This window comes from Ursus arctos, unplaced genomic scaffold (assembly GCF_023065955.2).
Source record: "Ursus arctos isolate Adak ecotype North America unplaced genomic scaffold, UrsArc2.0 scaffold_4, whole genome shotgun sequence".
In the NCBI taxonomy this organism is placed as follows: Eukaryota; Metazoa; Chordata; class Mammalia; order Carnivora; family Ursidae; genus Ursus; species Ursus arctos.
This window is the reverse complement of record NW_026623056.1, coordinates 83,889,333-83,907,144: the sequence shown is the minus strand read 5'-3', so window position 1 is coordinate 83,907,144 and position 17,812 is coordinate 83,889,333. Positions and strand designations below refer to the sequence as shown.

Genomic DNA, 17,812 nt, shown 5'->3' with positions numbered 1-17,812 from the left:
CTCCTGTCTCCCCACGCTGTCTCTGCCCCCGACAGAGGTCTGTTACTCTTTATTTTTGTTTTCTGCTTAAAATAAAATTATATCTATCTTGAGTTAAAAAGAAGGTCAAATACTTAGTTTAAGAACTTTTTCTTTTTTTTTGAGAAGTTCCTTCATTTTCCTCCAAGTAAGGAGGCAAGAAAGGATGTTGATTAAACACAAATAGTTCCCAGCACCTGGGTTTGCGCGGCCCTGTGTCTGGTCTGCGTCCCTCCTGCTATCATGGCCCGCAGCTGCTCTTAATGTGAAAAGGTTCTAGATCTTTCTGCCCTCCTCTGCTTCTTAAAAGCAAATTTCACAGCTCTCCACTCACCAGGAAGAACGAATCGTCCATTCTAACCCCCAACCATAGTAGGAAGTCCCTATGCCCAGTTAGCACCCCTTTATTTTCATTTATCTATTTCTTCTTTATTTCCAAAATCCCATGTCCCCACCCACCCACCCAAGTGCAAGGAGTCGCTGGCCCTTGGATCAGGATTGGCAGATAGATGGCTGCTCACCAGTGACCTTCAGGGGGACCTGCCTTAACTCCTCTTTACCCGAAAACACCTTCCTCTTTCAGCCTGCAAGGAGCCCTCAAATCTCCCTACCGTTGGGGTGATTCCTTGGCATGAGGAGGTTAAGTCTATGCAACAAAGGGATGTAGCGAAGTGTTTCCTGTACAATCTACAATGTGGGGGCTCACCCTATAATCCTTTTCATTTTTCTGTATGTTTAAAACTGTTCATAATAACATATTGACAAGAAAAAAAAAAAAGAAATGGGGTCCCCGGGAGGCTCCTATTAAATATTGTATCTCGAATATGAAGACATGAGACAGTTCACCCAAACGAACTGATCAGGTCATCAGAGGAGTGGGCCGGAGCTCAGGGACACTGTCCTGGAAGACGGGCTCTGCCAGAAGGTTTGATGTGACCACGGTTGGCCTCCTCACTCCTCAGAATAACCCTGCACGCTCAACAAGGCCGGCACCATGACTGCAATTTTACAGGCCCCAAAACAAGGGGTCTGAGAGTTCATCTGCCCAAGGAAACCGCCTAGAACAAGTTAGAAGGTGCTGGAACCTGGACAAAAACTTAGGACATTTGCCTCCTGGTTCCACGTTCTTTCCATCGGGGGCAGGACTGGCTGGAACCTCCAGGGGGACAACCACAGAGCCGCCCAGGGCACAAGCTTGCCTGCTGTGTGACTTCAACAAGTCACTCACCCTCTCTGAGCCTGGCTTCCCCAGCTGAAACAGCACTGCGGATCCCACCTCTCCACGCCAGCAGGAGGAAGGAGCCCCCCAGCCTGGCCATGACCGAGCTCAAGGGAGGGGCTTCTGCTTCCCTGACAGGACGTGGGGAGGGTGGAATGAGGGGACAGCAGGAAGGTATGGGGAACACTGAAGCAGCACTTTCACTCGGGCCTCTGGAACATCGGACACACCTCCCCCCTCCCCAACCCCACCCCCAATGGCCCCCCAAGGAGAGGAGGGGTATATTTTCAACAGAAAACTCTTGTGTCTATTTCGAAACAACTAGGTCTTCAGCACGTGTAGCACAGGGCTTAACCAGGCCCCTTGCCCCCGGTGATAGGACAGCCCCTCTCCAAGGCCAGGGGGCTGAGCCCAGCACTTGGTATGGCCAGGCACGTGTCATCTAAAGACCCCCCAGTAATCACCGTATGCAGGAGGTATGCTTATCATCCCCATTTCACAGATGAGGACACTGAGGCCCAGAGACTGCAAGTGACTCGCCCAAAGACACAGCCAGCAGGGCAAGAGCAGGTGTGAGCCCAAGCGTGTGACCCATAGCTACACTCAAAAGCTTCCACAGCACCGTGCTCAAGGAGGAGGATGGAAATACTTTCTCAAAGCACCCCTGGGGGTCATCGCTGAGTATTTGCTTTCCAGAACATAAAGGAAGCAGATCTTGTATTTTTACTTCACCTTCACCCCTCTGTCCATCCCCCAACTGCTCCCGAACACACACTCAGGAAAGTGGAGACCTGAAATTACTTTATAAGAACAAGGCTCGTATTTAGGAAAGAGCCCCTTCCTAGTTACATGAAGGTAGAGCTCGGGAACGGATGCCAACTCCCCCAGGCCGCGCTGCACTCTTGGGCCTGGCAGAGGGTGGCCGGTCCTCCCTGCTGGCTGGATCCCTGTGGACCTACTGTGCGTTCTTAGCAAGTCATGTTCCAAAGTACGGCCTGCTGGGCCCAAATCTGGAGGGTTCTGTTTAGAACGGGAAGGGGCCATGGTGAGGACATAATCTAATACCCTCACTTGACAGCTGGGAACAGAGGCTCAAAGAGGTAGGGCGAGGAGCTGGGCTCCAAACCCAGGTCTCCTGACTCCCGGCCCACACCTCCTCCCTGGCCCTGTGGCCGCCTCTGGACACTGAAGTGGGAATAGAATATCGACAGCTCCAGGCCAGCTTCTCGGAGTGTGAACATGAGGAAATGTTGGCCATGGGGGGCAAATGCTCCAACTGTTTTCCATCCTTGGGAGCCAAGAATGTCCCGAGAGAACAACGTGCACCCCAAGGTCTGCAGGTGGGCAAGTGGGGAGCTGGCCCGGGCCCCCGAGAGGGAGCCAGGACCGGGGGAGGCCCCCCACCCTGGAGACTCTAGACCCACAGTGACAGCAGGAACTTGGCGATGGACTGGGGGGTGTTTCCACGATGACAGACTGGGGGTGTTTCCGGAAAGCATCAGGGCAACAAGGAGCCATGGTGCTCGTGAGTGGAAATGAGCAGAAGAGGCAGAAGAAAGAAACATAGGGCGGCATGCATGGAGGACATGCGGACCAAGCCACACAGAGATGCTAGTGTGTGAGAGCCCAGGTTGGGGGGGGGAGCAAGGCTGGGGTTAGGGGCAAGAGGCTTACTTCAGTAGTTTGATATTACACATAATCAGCTCCTTCCAGTTAACAAAAACCATAGCACCCTCTTTCTCTGTCAGCAGCTCAGACTCCATCAGGGGTTTCTGAAAGATCTACAGGTGCAGAAAACGAAGCGGTTCAGAAAGCAAACAGTTAGCTCACAACTCAAACACAATGCACGCAGCTCTGTTCTGAGCATGGAAGGGCCAGCGGGCGGCTGTGCCTTTGCGGGCTTCCCGCCTTCCCACAGCTTCTGCAGCAAACGACCCCTCCTCCGCCTGAGCCGCTGGGGAGGGGGGGCAGTCCCCATCAGGTCTGCCCTGTTTGACGAGGGAGGCCAAGCTGAACTCTAGAGGATGGGCCCTAACTCCAGCAGGACAAAGCCAAGAGGCCTGGGCAAAGTCACACATACTCTTCCTTCCCCATGGTGGAGGGTGGACATGGCTGGGAAAAGTGGGGGCTTCAAGATGCATGTGGGTTGGGGTGCCTGGGTGGCTCAGTCGTGAAGCGTCTGCCTTCGGCTCAGGTCATGATCCCAGGGTCCTGGGATTGAGCCCCACATGCTCAGCAAGGAGCCTCCTTCTCCCTTTCCTTCTACCTGCTGCTCCCCCTACTTGTGCTCGCTCTCTGTCAAATAAATAAATAAAATCTTAAAAAAAAAAAAAAAGATGCACTGTGGGTGTGGGTGGCTCCTTCACGCTCGCCTGCAGCATCTGCTGCCTAGACAAGCCTCGGGCATCCCGAGGGGAGCAGCTGCAGGCAGCCGGCCCTCCAACAGGGAGCCTAGTGGGGGCTTCTGGCGCTCCGCCTGGGCTGGGCTGGGCATAGGGACGGGCTGTGGGAAAGAAAGGAGCCTGCCCAGGCTCCAAGCTCTGTGTGGTTGGGTGACTCATGGTAAATCACAGCTTTCCGCCCAGCCCACCATGGGGAGACCCGGCCTCCAAAGGGGTCATTATCTACCACTGGAGGCAGGGTGTGCTTCTGAAGGTTCTTTAGAGATGACACAGCCTATCGTCGACATAAACGTGGCCGGGCTCACACTGTTCCCTGGGAGCCCTATTCTTTGTGAGCTCCTAAGCCGACGTTGAACCTGGCATATGCTGACCACTGCATAGAAGTGCCCCGTCTAAGGGGACAACACTCAAATCCTAGACCTCTGAGATTGTACATTTAGTGACAGTCAAGCATCTTGAGGAAGGGGCACCTTTTTTGAGTGAGTGCTAACACTTCCTAGGCATGAATGGTGGCCTCCTGGACCCGTAACCTATCCTGCCTTCCGTACTCATTCAACATGGGGCATCTGAGCGGTGACTGTCCTGGGTGTAAAGACTGTCCAAGGAGATGGTTGCACAGCTGTTAGGTGGTGCGAGGTGGGGCGGAGAAGGAGTTTTAAAACTATCACAGTACTTTTCGAACTGTAGAGTGACCCTGACATCCCGCTCTGTAAACCCCTGTCTGCCAATATGGCAGCTTCCCATGAGTATGGGCAAAAGGCTTCCTGGAAAGCAGGGGTTCCCAACTCTGCATCTCCCCATCCTTCTAGGCCGAGTGGCCCAGGCCTTTTGATAACTACTTGGGAGGAGAGACAAAATGAGGTGTTATCCAGGACAAGGGGGTGCAAGGGGACCTGCAGGGAAACATCTTCATCCTCAGCAACAGATTTTCCTCAGCGGTAATATGGACCGCTAGGAATAACTTGAGATATCGGCCAGATTGGTGGCCATTTTCAGATGGCAACCCTGAGGGCCGGGAGACCATGGGACCTGCTCTATGGCATCAACTAGTTGGTGGCTGAGCCACTGCTTCTCTGAGTAGAGTCTAGACTCTCATGTGTCTCCTTCCATACACCTCCTCTCGGACTCATTCATCCCTTGGCATGAGCCATCTCTGTCCCTCTATAGGGATGATTCAGAGGGCCACGGGTGGGAGTCGAGCCGTCTTCTCTTGGGTATGAATCTCCCATGTGATTTATCATCCAGATGCTCCCCACACGTCAGAAAATTTCTCAGGCTGAGAATCAGGGTGCTGTCCTCCTTCACAGAGCCCCTCCTCCTCTCCACCCTCTGCCCGTGCCCCCCGGCACACCCAGCACCCACCACTGCCGTTACCTCTGTGACCAGCTGGAGGTCATTGACGTAGTTCTCCTCTGTGACAATGAGTTCATGGATGTATCCTTGTCGCTTTCTCTCGGTTGGGGTCAACATATCCAAGAGGTGTAAGTCTGAACACCCTGGAAAACACAACCAGTGGGATGTTTCAGTCCAAGTCTAGGGAGGACCATACAGCTTCTCAGTAAAGAGCCCCAGGGCCTCGTGCCTGCTGGCCCCTGTGCTCTCACTCTAGCTGGGCAGTGGTAGGGGTTGAATTGTGTCCCTTAAAAATACACATGCAAGTCCTTACCCTCGGTACCTGTGAATGTGACCTTATTTGGAAATAGCGTTTCTGCAGATATAATCAAATTAGGATGAAGTCATACTCAATTAAGGTGGGCCCTAATCCAATATGACTGGTGTCCTTATAAGAAGATATCCAGGGGCACCTGGGTGGCTCAGTCGGTTAAGCTGGTTTCGGCTCAGGTCATGATCTCAGGGTGGTGAGATCGAGCCCCACCTCAGCCTCCGTGCTCAGCGCAGAATCTGCTTAAAATTCTCTCTCCCTCTCCTTCTGCCCCTCCCCCCTGCTTGCTCTCTTTCTCTCTAAAATAAAATAAAATCTTTACAAAAGAAGAAGAAGACATACAGAGACAGACAGAAAGAAGGCCATGTGGCGACACAGGCAAGGACTGGGGTGAAGCATCTACCAGCCAAGGAACATCAAGGGTGCTGGCAGCCATTAGAAGCTATGAGAAACACATGGGAAAAAATCACCCCTAAATCCTCCCAAGGAACAGGGCTCTGCCAGCACCTTGATTTTGGACTTCTCTCCAAAACTGAGAACATAAATTTCCGTTGTTGTAAGCCACCCAGTTTGTGGCCACTTGTTACAGCAGCCCCAGCAAACTCATACAAGCGGCAGGCTCCTGCTTCCTCCAAACTGCTAAAATAACTTAGTGTTCGAGAGAACACTAAGCAGCAATTGGCCGATATGTCCTGGGGCTGACACCATGCCAGGCGCTGTCCAAGGAGCTGTGCTTAAGGCTCACAGAGATACTATAATCATCACCATTTTACAGACAGGTTCACTCACCCAAGAGGCCTCAGCCGGGCGGGGGCGGGAGCCAAGAGTCGAACCCAACACTTTGACACCAGAAACTGGGCTGTACCCCAGAAACTGCTACTGTTGGGGCCAAGCTATAGGAGGGCCTCGGGTTATCCGGAGGTTGGATTTTGGAGAATGAAGTGGCTGTGCTGAGGCTCCTCACGGGCCTGGGGACAGGGCGGGTAGGTGTGGAGTGCATTCGGACAGCGCCTCGCAAACTCTGAGCCAGGTTGCGGCCCTGCACCCGTAGGGCTGAGCATCAAGCCTGCAGACACACAGGGAAACCCCTCCAGCGGCAGGCAGATGAGCACCACTGTGGCCCCAGGTGCCCGAGGGAATGGGCTCTGCTGACCCTACAGGGGGCACACACAGGAGATGGGTCTGCCCTTGCCTCTGCTCACCTAGCTGGTCATTTCGGGTTTTGTTTGCATCAAATGTTCTCAGGTTATCAGCAGAAGCTGCTTCATGACACAGGCACACTGGGATGAAGGGTGGGAAGCTCCGTTCTCGGGGGCTCCCCTCATACAGGCCTGGACCCCCCTATCCAGGCCAGTAGGCTCTCCTCTCCTTTTTATGAGGGGTTCTTCGTGTAATCACAAAAAAACAGATTTGTCAAATAGACTGAGAGGTGGCCTGGACATGAGAGGGAGTGAGAGCACGGAGTCCCATTCACTTGCTGTTCTCGTACCATCTCCCCACAAGGGGGCGCGATGGAGCACGATGTGAAAACCCGGCCGCCCGTGGTTCTCAGAGTCCCCACACCAGCCCTGGAAGCAGGCAGCGCCAGGGACCTCGTTAGAAACCGAATCACCAGGCTCTTGCGGAATGGACGACCTGGAGTTGGGGCCCTGGAATCCGACGCAACAAGCTCTCCAGATGATTTTTTTAGGCAAACTAAAACTTGGGAATCTTGCTCTAGACCGTCAGGGGTTTCTCAGAGTTTCCATCTCCCCCCTCGGTAGTTATTTGGGCTCATGACCCAGTCAATATGCTGGAAGCTTCTGCAAATAGAATGATCCCTCCGGGGCGAATGATATCACTGAGTTCTTAGCAAAGGTTTTACTGTGCCAGAGATTAACTCCAAGGCTGGGTGCTTCCACAGCTCAGTCTTGTCCCCTCCCCTGGCTGAAGGCCCTTTCTAGAATGCCGCAGCTTCTCTTCCTGGAACAGGACAATTCCAGGATGGGCAGGCAGATGGATGCTGGGAAAGCAGCAGGGATGAGCCATCCTTATGTTAATACCCTCCACGCCCATCCGTCTAAGACTTCCCTGAAAGCCACCACAGCGTGGCCAAGCTGTCATTCCAGGGGGCCACAAGTGGAGCATCCGCCACTGGGCGGGTCTGCAAATGAATCTGGAACCTGGACCCTCTGCTCAGCCCCCCGCCCGGCCCAGCTGTTCTTTGTGGCTTGGGGCGTTGGCTGTGCTTTATTAAAACAACTGCTTCAACCATGAACTCTCGGGAAGGAAGCAAGTCCCAATGGCCCACTCTGTTCCCTGCGGCCAGCCTCTGCCCAGCCACCGTGCGAGCTTTGGCTTCTAGGAAGCAGCGTGATGCCGCCAATGTCTTTGGCTTTCATGAGCAAAGCCACCTGGGAACCACTCTTCAGTTCGGGAGGGAACATCTCCTGCGTGCCCTGTTCTCACCCAACCTTCCTGTGAGTGAGTCAAGGAGCCCAGGGGTGAGGCCATTTCTCCTTACGGGGCAGAAAGCCGTCCTTGCGTGGCAGGGACTTGGATGAGCTCTCGCGGAGCAGAGTCTCCCCTCGAATTTTCAGGACATTCCTTTCTGCGGGGATATTCGAATATTGTTTAGAGCTGCAGTTCTAAGACTCATCCCACAAACCCTGGGTAGCGCGGTTTGCCGGGATACAAACATCAGGCTCTGGACCCCGGCTGGCTCAGTCTTCTGAACATCCCCTTAGGTCACAGCTTCCCTTGGAAGATATCATGGATGCTGTACACTCTGAGCCCAGAAAACCCATGTGTACGACACACGCAACATACACACACATTTGGCAGACAATTTTATAAGGTTCACAGGCCCTCCTGAAGCTCGTTCGGGAACCTCATTCACTCATTCGACAAATATTGACTGAGGTCCTATGGTGAATTGGGCACTAGGTGGTGGGTGCTGAGGATTCGCCATGGAAGAGGAGCAAAGCCTGCCCGCCAGAGCACACAGCTGAGAACCTTGGGGTCCTCAGCGGGGGGTGGTACTTCTCCCCACAGGCTGAAGGTGGGACACCCCTCCCACCCAGCAGGCTGAGGGTGGTACTGATGCCCCCCACAGGCTGAAGGTGGTCCTGACCCCCGCCAAGTTGAGGCTGGGACTGCATTCACCCCCACCCCCAGGCTGAGAGTACCATTCTTGGTTGTCCTAAGGACACCGGAGGGGATGGCTGGGATTGGGTGGGGCTGGACCAGGGCTGCTAGACGCCCTGCAACATACAGGACAGGGAATTGCCTGCCCCGATGGCAGGAGCCCCCCACTGAGAAACACTGGCGTTACTGGAAACTGACAACCGGACCAGGGCTACCCGCCGCAGCGCCGGTGGTGCAAGGGACCAGCAGGCACATTTGGAATCACTGAGGAATCGGAAATGAGGATCCAGGAAGAAACATAACAGGAAACGGCTTGCTTTGGATTTCAGAAGTTCTCCTGAGTCTTCAAGTTTTACGTGGTCTGGTTTTGAAGAAGCTCAGAGCCAAGCAACAGCAACAGCAGGGCTAGGGCGGACTGAGGCCGTAGGTCCAAGAATCCCAGGTGGTGGGGCCAGTTTGGGGTGCACTGGAGGTCTGTTGCACGTGGGAGGGTGGGGGGCAAGAGGAGCCCGCATAGCTTCCTACTCTGGGCAGCCCCGGCCTTCTGGTCCATCCACCCGGCAGACCCATGTCAGAGCCGATGGAGCCCAGAGAAGCTGTGTGACTCTGGGCTGCTTGTCCCAACAAATGCCATCCCACGTCGTCCACCTATCAGCCTGCCTGGAGACCAGAGGAGGGCTCAGTTGGCCTCTCCAGGACCCAGCACGCAATGAAAAGCAAAGATTTTGTGGGGAGATTCGTCTCACCACTGTAAGCCAACAATGTTGGCTTTGAATCGTCTTTTTAGCTACTGAACTGACCCGTACGATGCTATTTTAAAAATTCTTGTGGGTGGATGCCAGACCAAGAGAACCATTACAGACCTGAAACAGGCACTTTGAACTAAAAAATATCCTTTCTTTGAAAATTTAATATTTAGAAAAACAAACGAGTTTAAAAACTCCATTATTCAGAGCAGGGTAAATGGAAAAGACATTTCAAATAAAAGAGTTTTCTTTAAGGGTGGAGGGATATGGTCCTTCTCTCCTTTGGGAACCAGGATAAACATGGTTTGCTGGCTCCCTTTCCCGGTGAAAAATGAGAGGATAAAGTACAGCAAATAACTTTTCACGGGCATCTCGGCGTGATAAAGGGATTCTTATAACTAACTATAATCCACTCACAGCTGAAATAATATTGCAAGTGACTCCAGGCAGCTAAAAATGATCCCCAATTAGAGCCCACATAGAATTCCAAATCCACGTGCTGTCCCTTGTAATTTTGTGTAGTTAGACACATTTACAAAATGGAGAGAGCCGTGATACCCCCTTGGAAGGATTTGAGTCTGGGGCACTGGAGAGAATATGGGAAAGTCTTCCCCAGAAAAGCATGGTCTAAATAAATTGCTTTATTACAAAAGTAATACATAAACACAGGCTTCATGGAAACAGTTCAAAGGATACAGAAATACTCAGGGTAAAACCTGAGAATCACCCCTCTCCACACCCCCAACCATTCTACTTCCTTTCCCAACAAGGTCCATAATTTTAAAAAGCCAAACCAGCCCCCACGGCAAGCTGGCCACTGAGCAAAGCAAATAAGCAGGCTTTGCTCCTATTATGAACAGGCCAAGATACACTATAAGATGGTCAATAAATATTTATTAAGTTCCTATGAAGTCCAAGAGACACAGAAATGAGCAAGATCATGTCCTTGTCCTCAAGGAAACTCACAGCCCGGATGGAGAATTGACATGAAAATTAAAGTTAAAATAGCAGGCAACGGAGCCCGGGCCTGTAGGCTGCGAGGATGCTGGAGTCCGTAGGACTCAGAGAAGTAGACGCTCTTCGCTCCTCATCCTGAGTGAGGAAGGCTCCTGGAGGAGGGGGAGGGGGGAGGGTCTGTATCAGGGAGGATGGGGCCATTATTTTGGGGGTGTCGGGCCAGCACCCAGGTAAACGCAGAGACACTTGGGAGATAAGGTGGGAAATGGAAGGGGATGAGGTGATGGGAAGAGGGAAGGGATAGGTGGAATGAGGGATAGAGACCAGGTGGGGAGTGGGAAGGGGACAGGTGGGAAGCACATTACATTACATAGGTCATAATGCCAGAGGGACCGCGTGAGAAATCTGGGTACCACTCAGCAATACGGAAACGCAGGCAATGGTTTTTCATCTTTAAGGGAAAGGCTATACCAACGTCTCTGGGGACATCCCACCCAAATCCTCTGGCTAAGTGGCCCCGCTCCCCAGGATACACATTGGAGCTGGAGCTCCCAACTCTCCCGAAGGCTTTTTCAGGCTTGGCCTGAATGTAGGACACGGGAACCTCATGAGCCTGGTGTCTCCTGCCAGGTGAGCCCACACCCCCCAAGGCTACACTGGATTTTCCCGGGAAAATGAAGCTACTTGGGCTGCCTTCAACCCTTGAACAGAATGGCACACGTGGGATGGCTCGTCATATAGGAAGGCCACAGCGGATGTGCCATAAAGGAGGTCTCTCTGGTCAGAGCACATAGTCGCGCACCTGCACTTGATGTCTGACCGCCCCCCCCCTACCCCATTCTCTCAGCTGTGAACTTGTCTGTTCCCGCCGTGCGGCTCTACCTGGAGCTGGGACTTGGTGATGAATGAGGCGAGCGGGGTCCTTGTCCTCGGGGAGCCTTGGTCTACTGGAGGCTCGGCATCCCATCCAGATGCCGGCTCTTCCGAAGTACGGCTTCCTTGCAGAGGCACCACTGCAAGCTGCCAGCCCCTGAGACCTCGGAGTGGAAGTCCCTGAGGCTGGATTTTCATGGGGGTCTAGAGTAGCTGGGGGGAGGGGCGCATGGAAACCTGTAGGGGGAGGTAGGGGAGGGCCCATGATGGCACCAAAGCCCAGGCCGCCTTGTCCAGCCTGTCCTGGGGACTCAGCAGCTCCCTCTGGGGCTTTCCACTCAGCCACACCAGGTAGTAACCCAGGAGCTTCAAAAGTCCCAACGTGGCTTCCAGATAAAGCGTTCTCCCAAGAAGGGGGCTCCGGTCTACGTGGGCTGCCAGGTAGTTTCGTGACGACTGAGAATTGGCAAAAATCAAATTACTCTCAGGGTTCAGTTCTTTCATAATTTGCCATTGATAAGAATATTGGTAACTTTGTCACGAAAGGCATAACACTCGTGGCTTTCTAGCGGACGCTGGAATCCCTCGCGCGGCGCCAGAAGCCCTGCAGTATGCACTTGTTAGCTCCTTCCTGGCCCCGGTTCTGTTAGCACCTTTGTAGTCCCTCCTTCCTGAGCTCCTGCTTTCTTGTTTTCTTTTTTGTTTGGTTTTGTCCTGGCTTTTTTTAGATTTTACTTTTAAGTAATCTCCACGCCCACATGGGGGGCTCGAACTCACAACCCCGAGGTCAAGAGTCGCACGCTCCACCGGCTGAGCCGGCCGCCCACCCCCTGAGCTCCCGCTTTCGATGTGTGCTATCCCGCAGCATCTCAGGGATCCTTAGCAGCGGCCATAAACAGATCCGTTGGGTACACAAGGCAAACTGGGGCGTTACAAGAACAGACACATCTTTATTGGAATGTGAGGCAGTAGTTTGGACGAGAGGGACCAGGGAATATGTTCCAAAGGAGCAGGAATTTGACTTGGACTCCATCAGGCACATGTCAGGGTGGGAAGAAGTCATGAGGGAGCCAAGCAGAGGGAGTGGGCCAAGGAAAGGGGAGGCAGAGCAGAGTGCCTGGAACCCCGGACCCAGGGGAGGGAGGGGGGAGCAGAGGCAGGGGTAACAGGGACGAAGGAAAGTCACGCTGAACGCTCCCACGGGCCCCACGCTTCCAAGCACTGCATGTGCGGGAACTCACGAGTCCTCACCAACAATCCTGTGTGGTAGGGCCTGCTGTTAGTCTTCCATTGAACAGACAGGGCAGCTGAGGCACAGAGAAGTAACTTGCCAAAGCCTTGGCTAAACAACAGCAGGGGGAGTCCTACCCTGGACTTACTGCTCTGGGCCACCATGCCTCCTGCCTTGCTGGGAAGGTGACGTACTCAGCTAGAGCTGCTGTAACAACGTTCCAGGGACTGGGGGGCTCAGACGAGAGAAATGGAGTCTCACAGCTCCGGAGGCGGCAAGTCCAAGATCAAGGCACCCGCAGGGCTGATTTCTTCTGAGGCCTCTCTCCTTTTGCGGACACATGGCCATCTTCTCCTCACATGGCCTTTCCGCAGTACACAGTCGTCCCCTGGTGACTCTCTGGGTCCAAATCTCCTTTTCTCGGTAAGGACACCAGTCAGATTGGAGTGGGGCCCACCCTAAGAGCCTCACCTTACCCTGATGACCTCATGAAGGGTCTGTCTCCAAATACAGTCGTATTCTGAGGTCCTGGGGGTAAGGGGCTTCACCATGTCAATCTGGGGGTGGGGGACGCAGTTGAGCCCACGTGGGGAAGTACCGTCAAGGAGTCTGACCACCAGAGTGAGACGTGGACACTTCGGTCTTTGGCGGCAGAGCCGGGAGAGGCTCGGGCTGTTTTGGAAGGATCACGGCGGCAGCTGCGCGGAGTGGGGGTGAGGGGCTGTGGCCCTGGAGTCTGGCCGCACAGGGAGTCACCTGAGTGGCTTTTATCAACCAAGCGCCCCTGCGGGACCCCGGACCAACAGACCCGCCTGGCCAGGTGCGGCCTGGGCGTCTGTGATCCGTGAAGCTTCCAGACAGCTCCGACGTGCTACCCAGAGCGAGGACGACTGCATCGGAGGAAAGGTAGCCCGGAAATCAAGACAGCTGGTGGGAAAAGGGAGCGAGATTCAGAAACTAGATCTGTCCAGGCTCCCGTAGCGCGAGAGTTGTCACAACGGCTGAGGCGGGTCACTCGAGCAACTCGTCCAAAGGGAAATGATGGCTGTGACCCGGAATGCCGTCCCTCCGTCCAGGGTCCGGATGCCACCGTGTTCCTGGAGGCCACGCTCCACCACCTGACCCCCCACGCTCGGACCAGAGCTCGGAAAGTAGCTCTGCTCAGTGCCCCTGTTGTGTTGATGGGACAGCGGAGTCCAGAGAGGCACGTGACTTCTGCTAGCAGGAATACAGCCTGCGCTCTCGCTGTCCCGGGCGACGGAGACTCACAAGGAAACCAGCAGCTTCTCAAAGACTGGGCCCAAGGGCGGCCCATCCCGTTCCTCTCCCAGTGCATTCCCGCCACACCCGGCTGTGAGGACGCGCTTGTCCTTGGTGCCCGGGGCTGTGCGGGGCGGGCGGCAGCCAGGCTGGGGTCCAGGCGGCTGTGTCTCCTCTGAAAAGGACCCTCGGCTGACCAGTCCCGGGACCCAGCTCTGGAGATCCAGAGGGCCAGGCGGGCTCCTCATCCCAATGGAACTTTCTTCTCGAGGCTCTAAGAGCCCGGTCCCCTGCAGTCTCTCCTAACTTGGCAAACTGACCCCGTGGAACACAAGAGACCACCTGCGCCTGGGACATTTCCTGCTCATTGTCAGCAACTGCATAGATGTGCTCGGGTCCCTGCTTTCCCGGAGCCTCCATTCTAGTGGGGGAGACAGAAAACCAGATACACGCATCAATACATCATAGGGCGCTTACAAGAACGATGAATGACAATTCTTACGACTGATAAGCTCACGGCCGGGCCTCGGGTCTTCTCGTGGGAATTTATCTTGGAAGCCACGGTGCCTCCCCAAGCAAGGCCTTCGAGCCGCACGCAGCCCGGGGACTGAACGCCGATGGGTCCTCTCCTCAAAGCCTCATTGGGGAGGAAGGTGTGAGCCTGCAGGACAAGGGGCCGGTCCGTCACAGCTCCGGAGCAGCCGCCATGGGCTTGGCACCCCGGGGGCTACGCAAGTGTGCACGGCAGACCCTGCCCTCTGGTTTGGAAGCTGTGGGGGGGGGACGGGGCATCCAAAAAATCAACTACAAGGGGAGCTACCATCGCTACTCCTTAGTGCTGTTCCTGTGTCAGTCTTCGTGGGGTGCGGCCTGGTCCCCGGGGGTCTCACAGTCTCGCGCAGGGGTGAGTACCCGTGTGTCTGGGCATCGGCCTCCACGCACTCTGCTTCACATGTGAGAAGTAACTAGCAGTTCGGCAAAGGGCTGAGTCGTGGTGAGTCGTGGAGCTGGGCTGGGCGGTGGGAAAGGGAGGAGGGTAGAGGTGGGAGGACGGAGGTGGGGCAGATGGGGCGGGCTGGGACCCACTCGTGGCTCCAGCGTGACCAAGGACCCTGCAAGGTGGTGATGGAGGGGAGGTGTTAGTTGGGTAAGACGAGACAGGCAGTGTGGGGTGGACAATGGGGGGTCCATGGACCCGAGCCCTGGGGGAGGGGGGAGATGAGGCTCTGGGAGGTTGAGTCACACGATCTCTAAGGTGGGGAAAGGCCCTGCGTCCATGCTGTCTGCACACGGCTCACCTCCTCCCCACCACAGGCCCAGCATGTGGGGACCAGTGATGAAAGTGGGCATCTCCACCAAGTGGTTTGGAGGTCAGAGGGGACAGTTTTCAAGAGGGCCACTTGGAAAGCCACTGGATCTCTGTTGGGAGCCATCATGGTTACTTGAAGGTGGCCGAAAGAATGTTAGCTCGGGATGCTAGCAACCAGCTCTGTAAGGGGCTCAGCCCGGGGCTTCACCTCATCAAGCATCAACGTCGCCTCCTGCAAACTAGAGGCCCATGTCCCCTGCACCTGCCACATATTCAGGTGATAGAAACCTGGAAAGTGTTTGGATGACAGCAGCCATCTATGGGTTTTCCATCAGCAACTCGGAGAGGAAGGCGCCGGCCAGGGAAGGCTTCCTTGAACAAGTGATGACGGAGCTACGCTAAAAATTGAGCAATGGGAAGGGGGCAGATCAGGCAGGGCCTTACAGCCCAACTACAAGATTTGAGGCATTAGCACCCAAGGACTGGGAACCCCGGGGTGATTGTGAGCAGAGCAGTTCCATTTTTAAAATAGCTCTCTGCCCACGGGGTGGAGAAGAGGCTGGAAGACAGGGAGCCTGGAGCAGGGACCGGTTAGCAGCTTAGTGGTCCTGACAGGAGGGGAAGAAACTCAGTCACTCTCAGGGCCTTTGCACCTGCTATTCCTTAAGCTTAAGACACTTTTCTCCCTGACCTTTGCAGACCTCCACCCCCATGTCACTTCTCTAGAGAGGCCTTCCGGGCCACCCCATCTGCCATGGCCCTGGCCTTCAGTCCCACCCTGGCCCATGCCATCCAGCACTAGCTGAAATGACTGCTATCTGTCTGCTGGTGGTTTCCTCTGGCTCCTACGAGCTCCATGAGAGCAGGCACCTTGTCTGCTCGTGTTTCCCTGAGCACAGCCCTGTCACCTGGCTCCATGTTCCTTGGCCTCGACCGTCAAGGAGTGGCCAGGAGATGCAGGGCGGCTGGGTCCCTCCTGGTCTCCCAGCAGCTGCTCCGGCCCCTGACTCAGCAGGGTGGAGGGGAGGGGCAGGGGAGAGAGGGGAAGAGGACGGGCAGGGGTACTTCTGCCTCTTGAGGGCGGGGTGGGGTGAGGGTTCCTACCACGAGGGTTCCTACCCTCCACTATGACAGTGGAGGGTCGTGCTGACGACTCAGACGTGTGGGATCTCCCCACAGTGGCCTCCGAACAAGGTCATGCCCCACAGGAGAGGGGTGTCCTGGCTTCACCTCCTCTGCCGCGACAGATTATAGGGTTCGAGGCGTGCTGGAGGCCTGGCACATGGAGCAGGCGCAGCCCAGACAGAAAGCTCTGGACCCTGAGCAGTCCCTCAGGGCGTCCGCGACGGGGCAGGAGAGAACTAATCTCCCAGTCTTCGAGCATGCGGGGGGGTGGCTGCTCTGGAGACGGCGTTTTGGGGTGGCACCCCCTTGTGACACATGTCCCTTATCCAAGCTGTATGGTTGCTTAAAAACAAACAAACAAAAGGACAAAAGAACGAGCTCCTGGCATGTTTTGGGGCTGAACGTTCCAGTCTTTGCTGGTGAGAGAACACAAGGCCCCAGAAGGCAGTGATGAGAAAGAAAGGATCCAGCGACCCAAGGCATCTGTGACAGGTTTACTGTGGGGCGCTGCATGGGCCTGCCAGCACGGTCCACAGGCGTGACATTTAGAAGCCTCGCACATTCCATTTGCTCCGTTGGCCTCCCCGCCGCCAGCCATGTGAAACACAGGACAGCTTTTCCCGTTTGCCAAGAGTCTGCGGATGAGACCGTGTGCACGGCGCGTTTAGGGAACGTGAGGAAGGTGGTGATAAAGCTGCTTGCTTCAACACAGGTGGGCCTCCCACTGGTGGAGGAAAGGGGCTTTGATGTGTGCACGAATGAATGAGATGTCCGAAGGTTGTAAGGAAGCCGTCCAATCTTCTCTCTGAAATCCCTAATCTGCAAAACCACATTTTCCGTAACGTCTTCAAATGCACGCAACCCTCCACTGCCTAGATTTCTTGCAGGAAGCCAGTAACATGGACTCCTTCGTGCTCAGGGACCAGGTGCAAATGCCTTTTCTCTCCAGTGAGAATGAGCAGAAGGCTACGATCTGTGGGGGGCTTACTGTCTGTTTGGGGCTCTGACTGTCCCTCCATATGTACACGAGGAGCCTGAAGCACAAAGAGGTTAAGTGACTTGCCCACAATCACACAACTAGTAAGGGGCAGAGCTGGGATTTGAACCCATGCTCTGAACCACCACCCTGTATCCCTTCCTAGCGTCTCTAAGAGCCCAGGATACAGTTATGTTGACCCCTCCGGCTCCACTCTCTGCCCACAGAAAAAGAAAATATTCCAAAGTCTTCAGAGAAATGGAAGGAAATATCACAGTGAACTTGTACATTAGCTGTGTTGATATCTCTGGCGCCATGTTTTTCTGGCAGAGGCCATGAGCGCAAGCGGAGACGCTGTGGCCACCGCTCTCGGGCTGGCACCGAGGGCGTCTCCGGCAAGGCCGTGTCTTGGGAAAACCCTGCTGGCGGGGTGGGAGGACTAGAAAGGTGGAGGAGGCTGTGCCCCGAGCAGCTGCCACGAAGTGCTGGAATCCAGCACCAGCCCCCACTGCCAGCGGGGGGGCGAACCATGTGCGGGAAGAGGAACCTAGTCTCCATCTTTCCACAGCGGCAGCAGTGATATGCCGGGCGGCTGGCTCGGAGGGGCTGCTGTGGTCACGCGGTACAAGCCGGGGGGGGGGGGGGGGTCTGGGAGCCGCCTTCGAGAGCGTCACTGTAGCTCCCAGAGCCTCAGGAGGGCCCACCATTCTCCGAGATCTGGACTTCAGGAACAATCCAGGGGAGCAGCTCTGCGCGCGCGAGCACACACACACACACACACACACACACCCTGTGCACAGCTTAAAATAACGATCTGAGGGAGTGTGTTTAGCCCCATTTTGCCCTGATACAGTCTTACAGCTGATCCTCACTTTTTACAAACAAAACCTTTATATATATTTTTGTG

General features: G+C 55.0%; 1 protein-coding gene across 1 annotated transcript in view; it reads right to left on the bottom strand.

Annotated features, from left to right (window-relative positions):
• Positions 1-17,812, bottom strand: part of ITSN1 (intersectin 1) — a 204,079-nt gene that overhangs the window by 21,371 nt on the left and 164,896 nt on the right. The window contains exons 29-30 of the mRNA XM_048214865.2: positions 5,014-5,135; positions 2,912-3,018 (exon numbers count right to left, since the gene is read on the bottom strand). Coding sequence (XP_048070822.1) covers positions 2,912-3,018; positions 5,014-5,135 — 229 coding nt within the window. The remainder of the gene's footprint in view (positions 1-2,911; positions 3,019-5,013; positions 5,136-17,812) is intronic.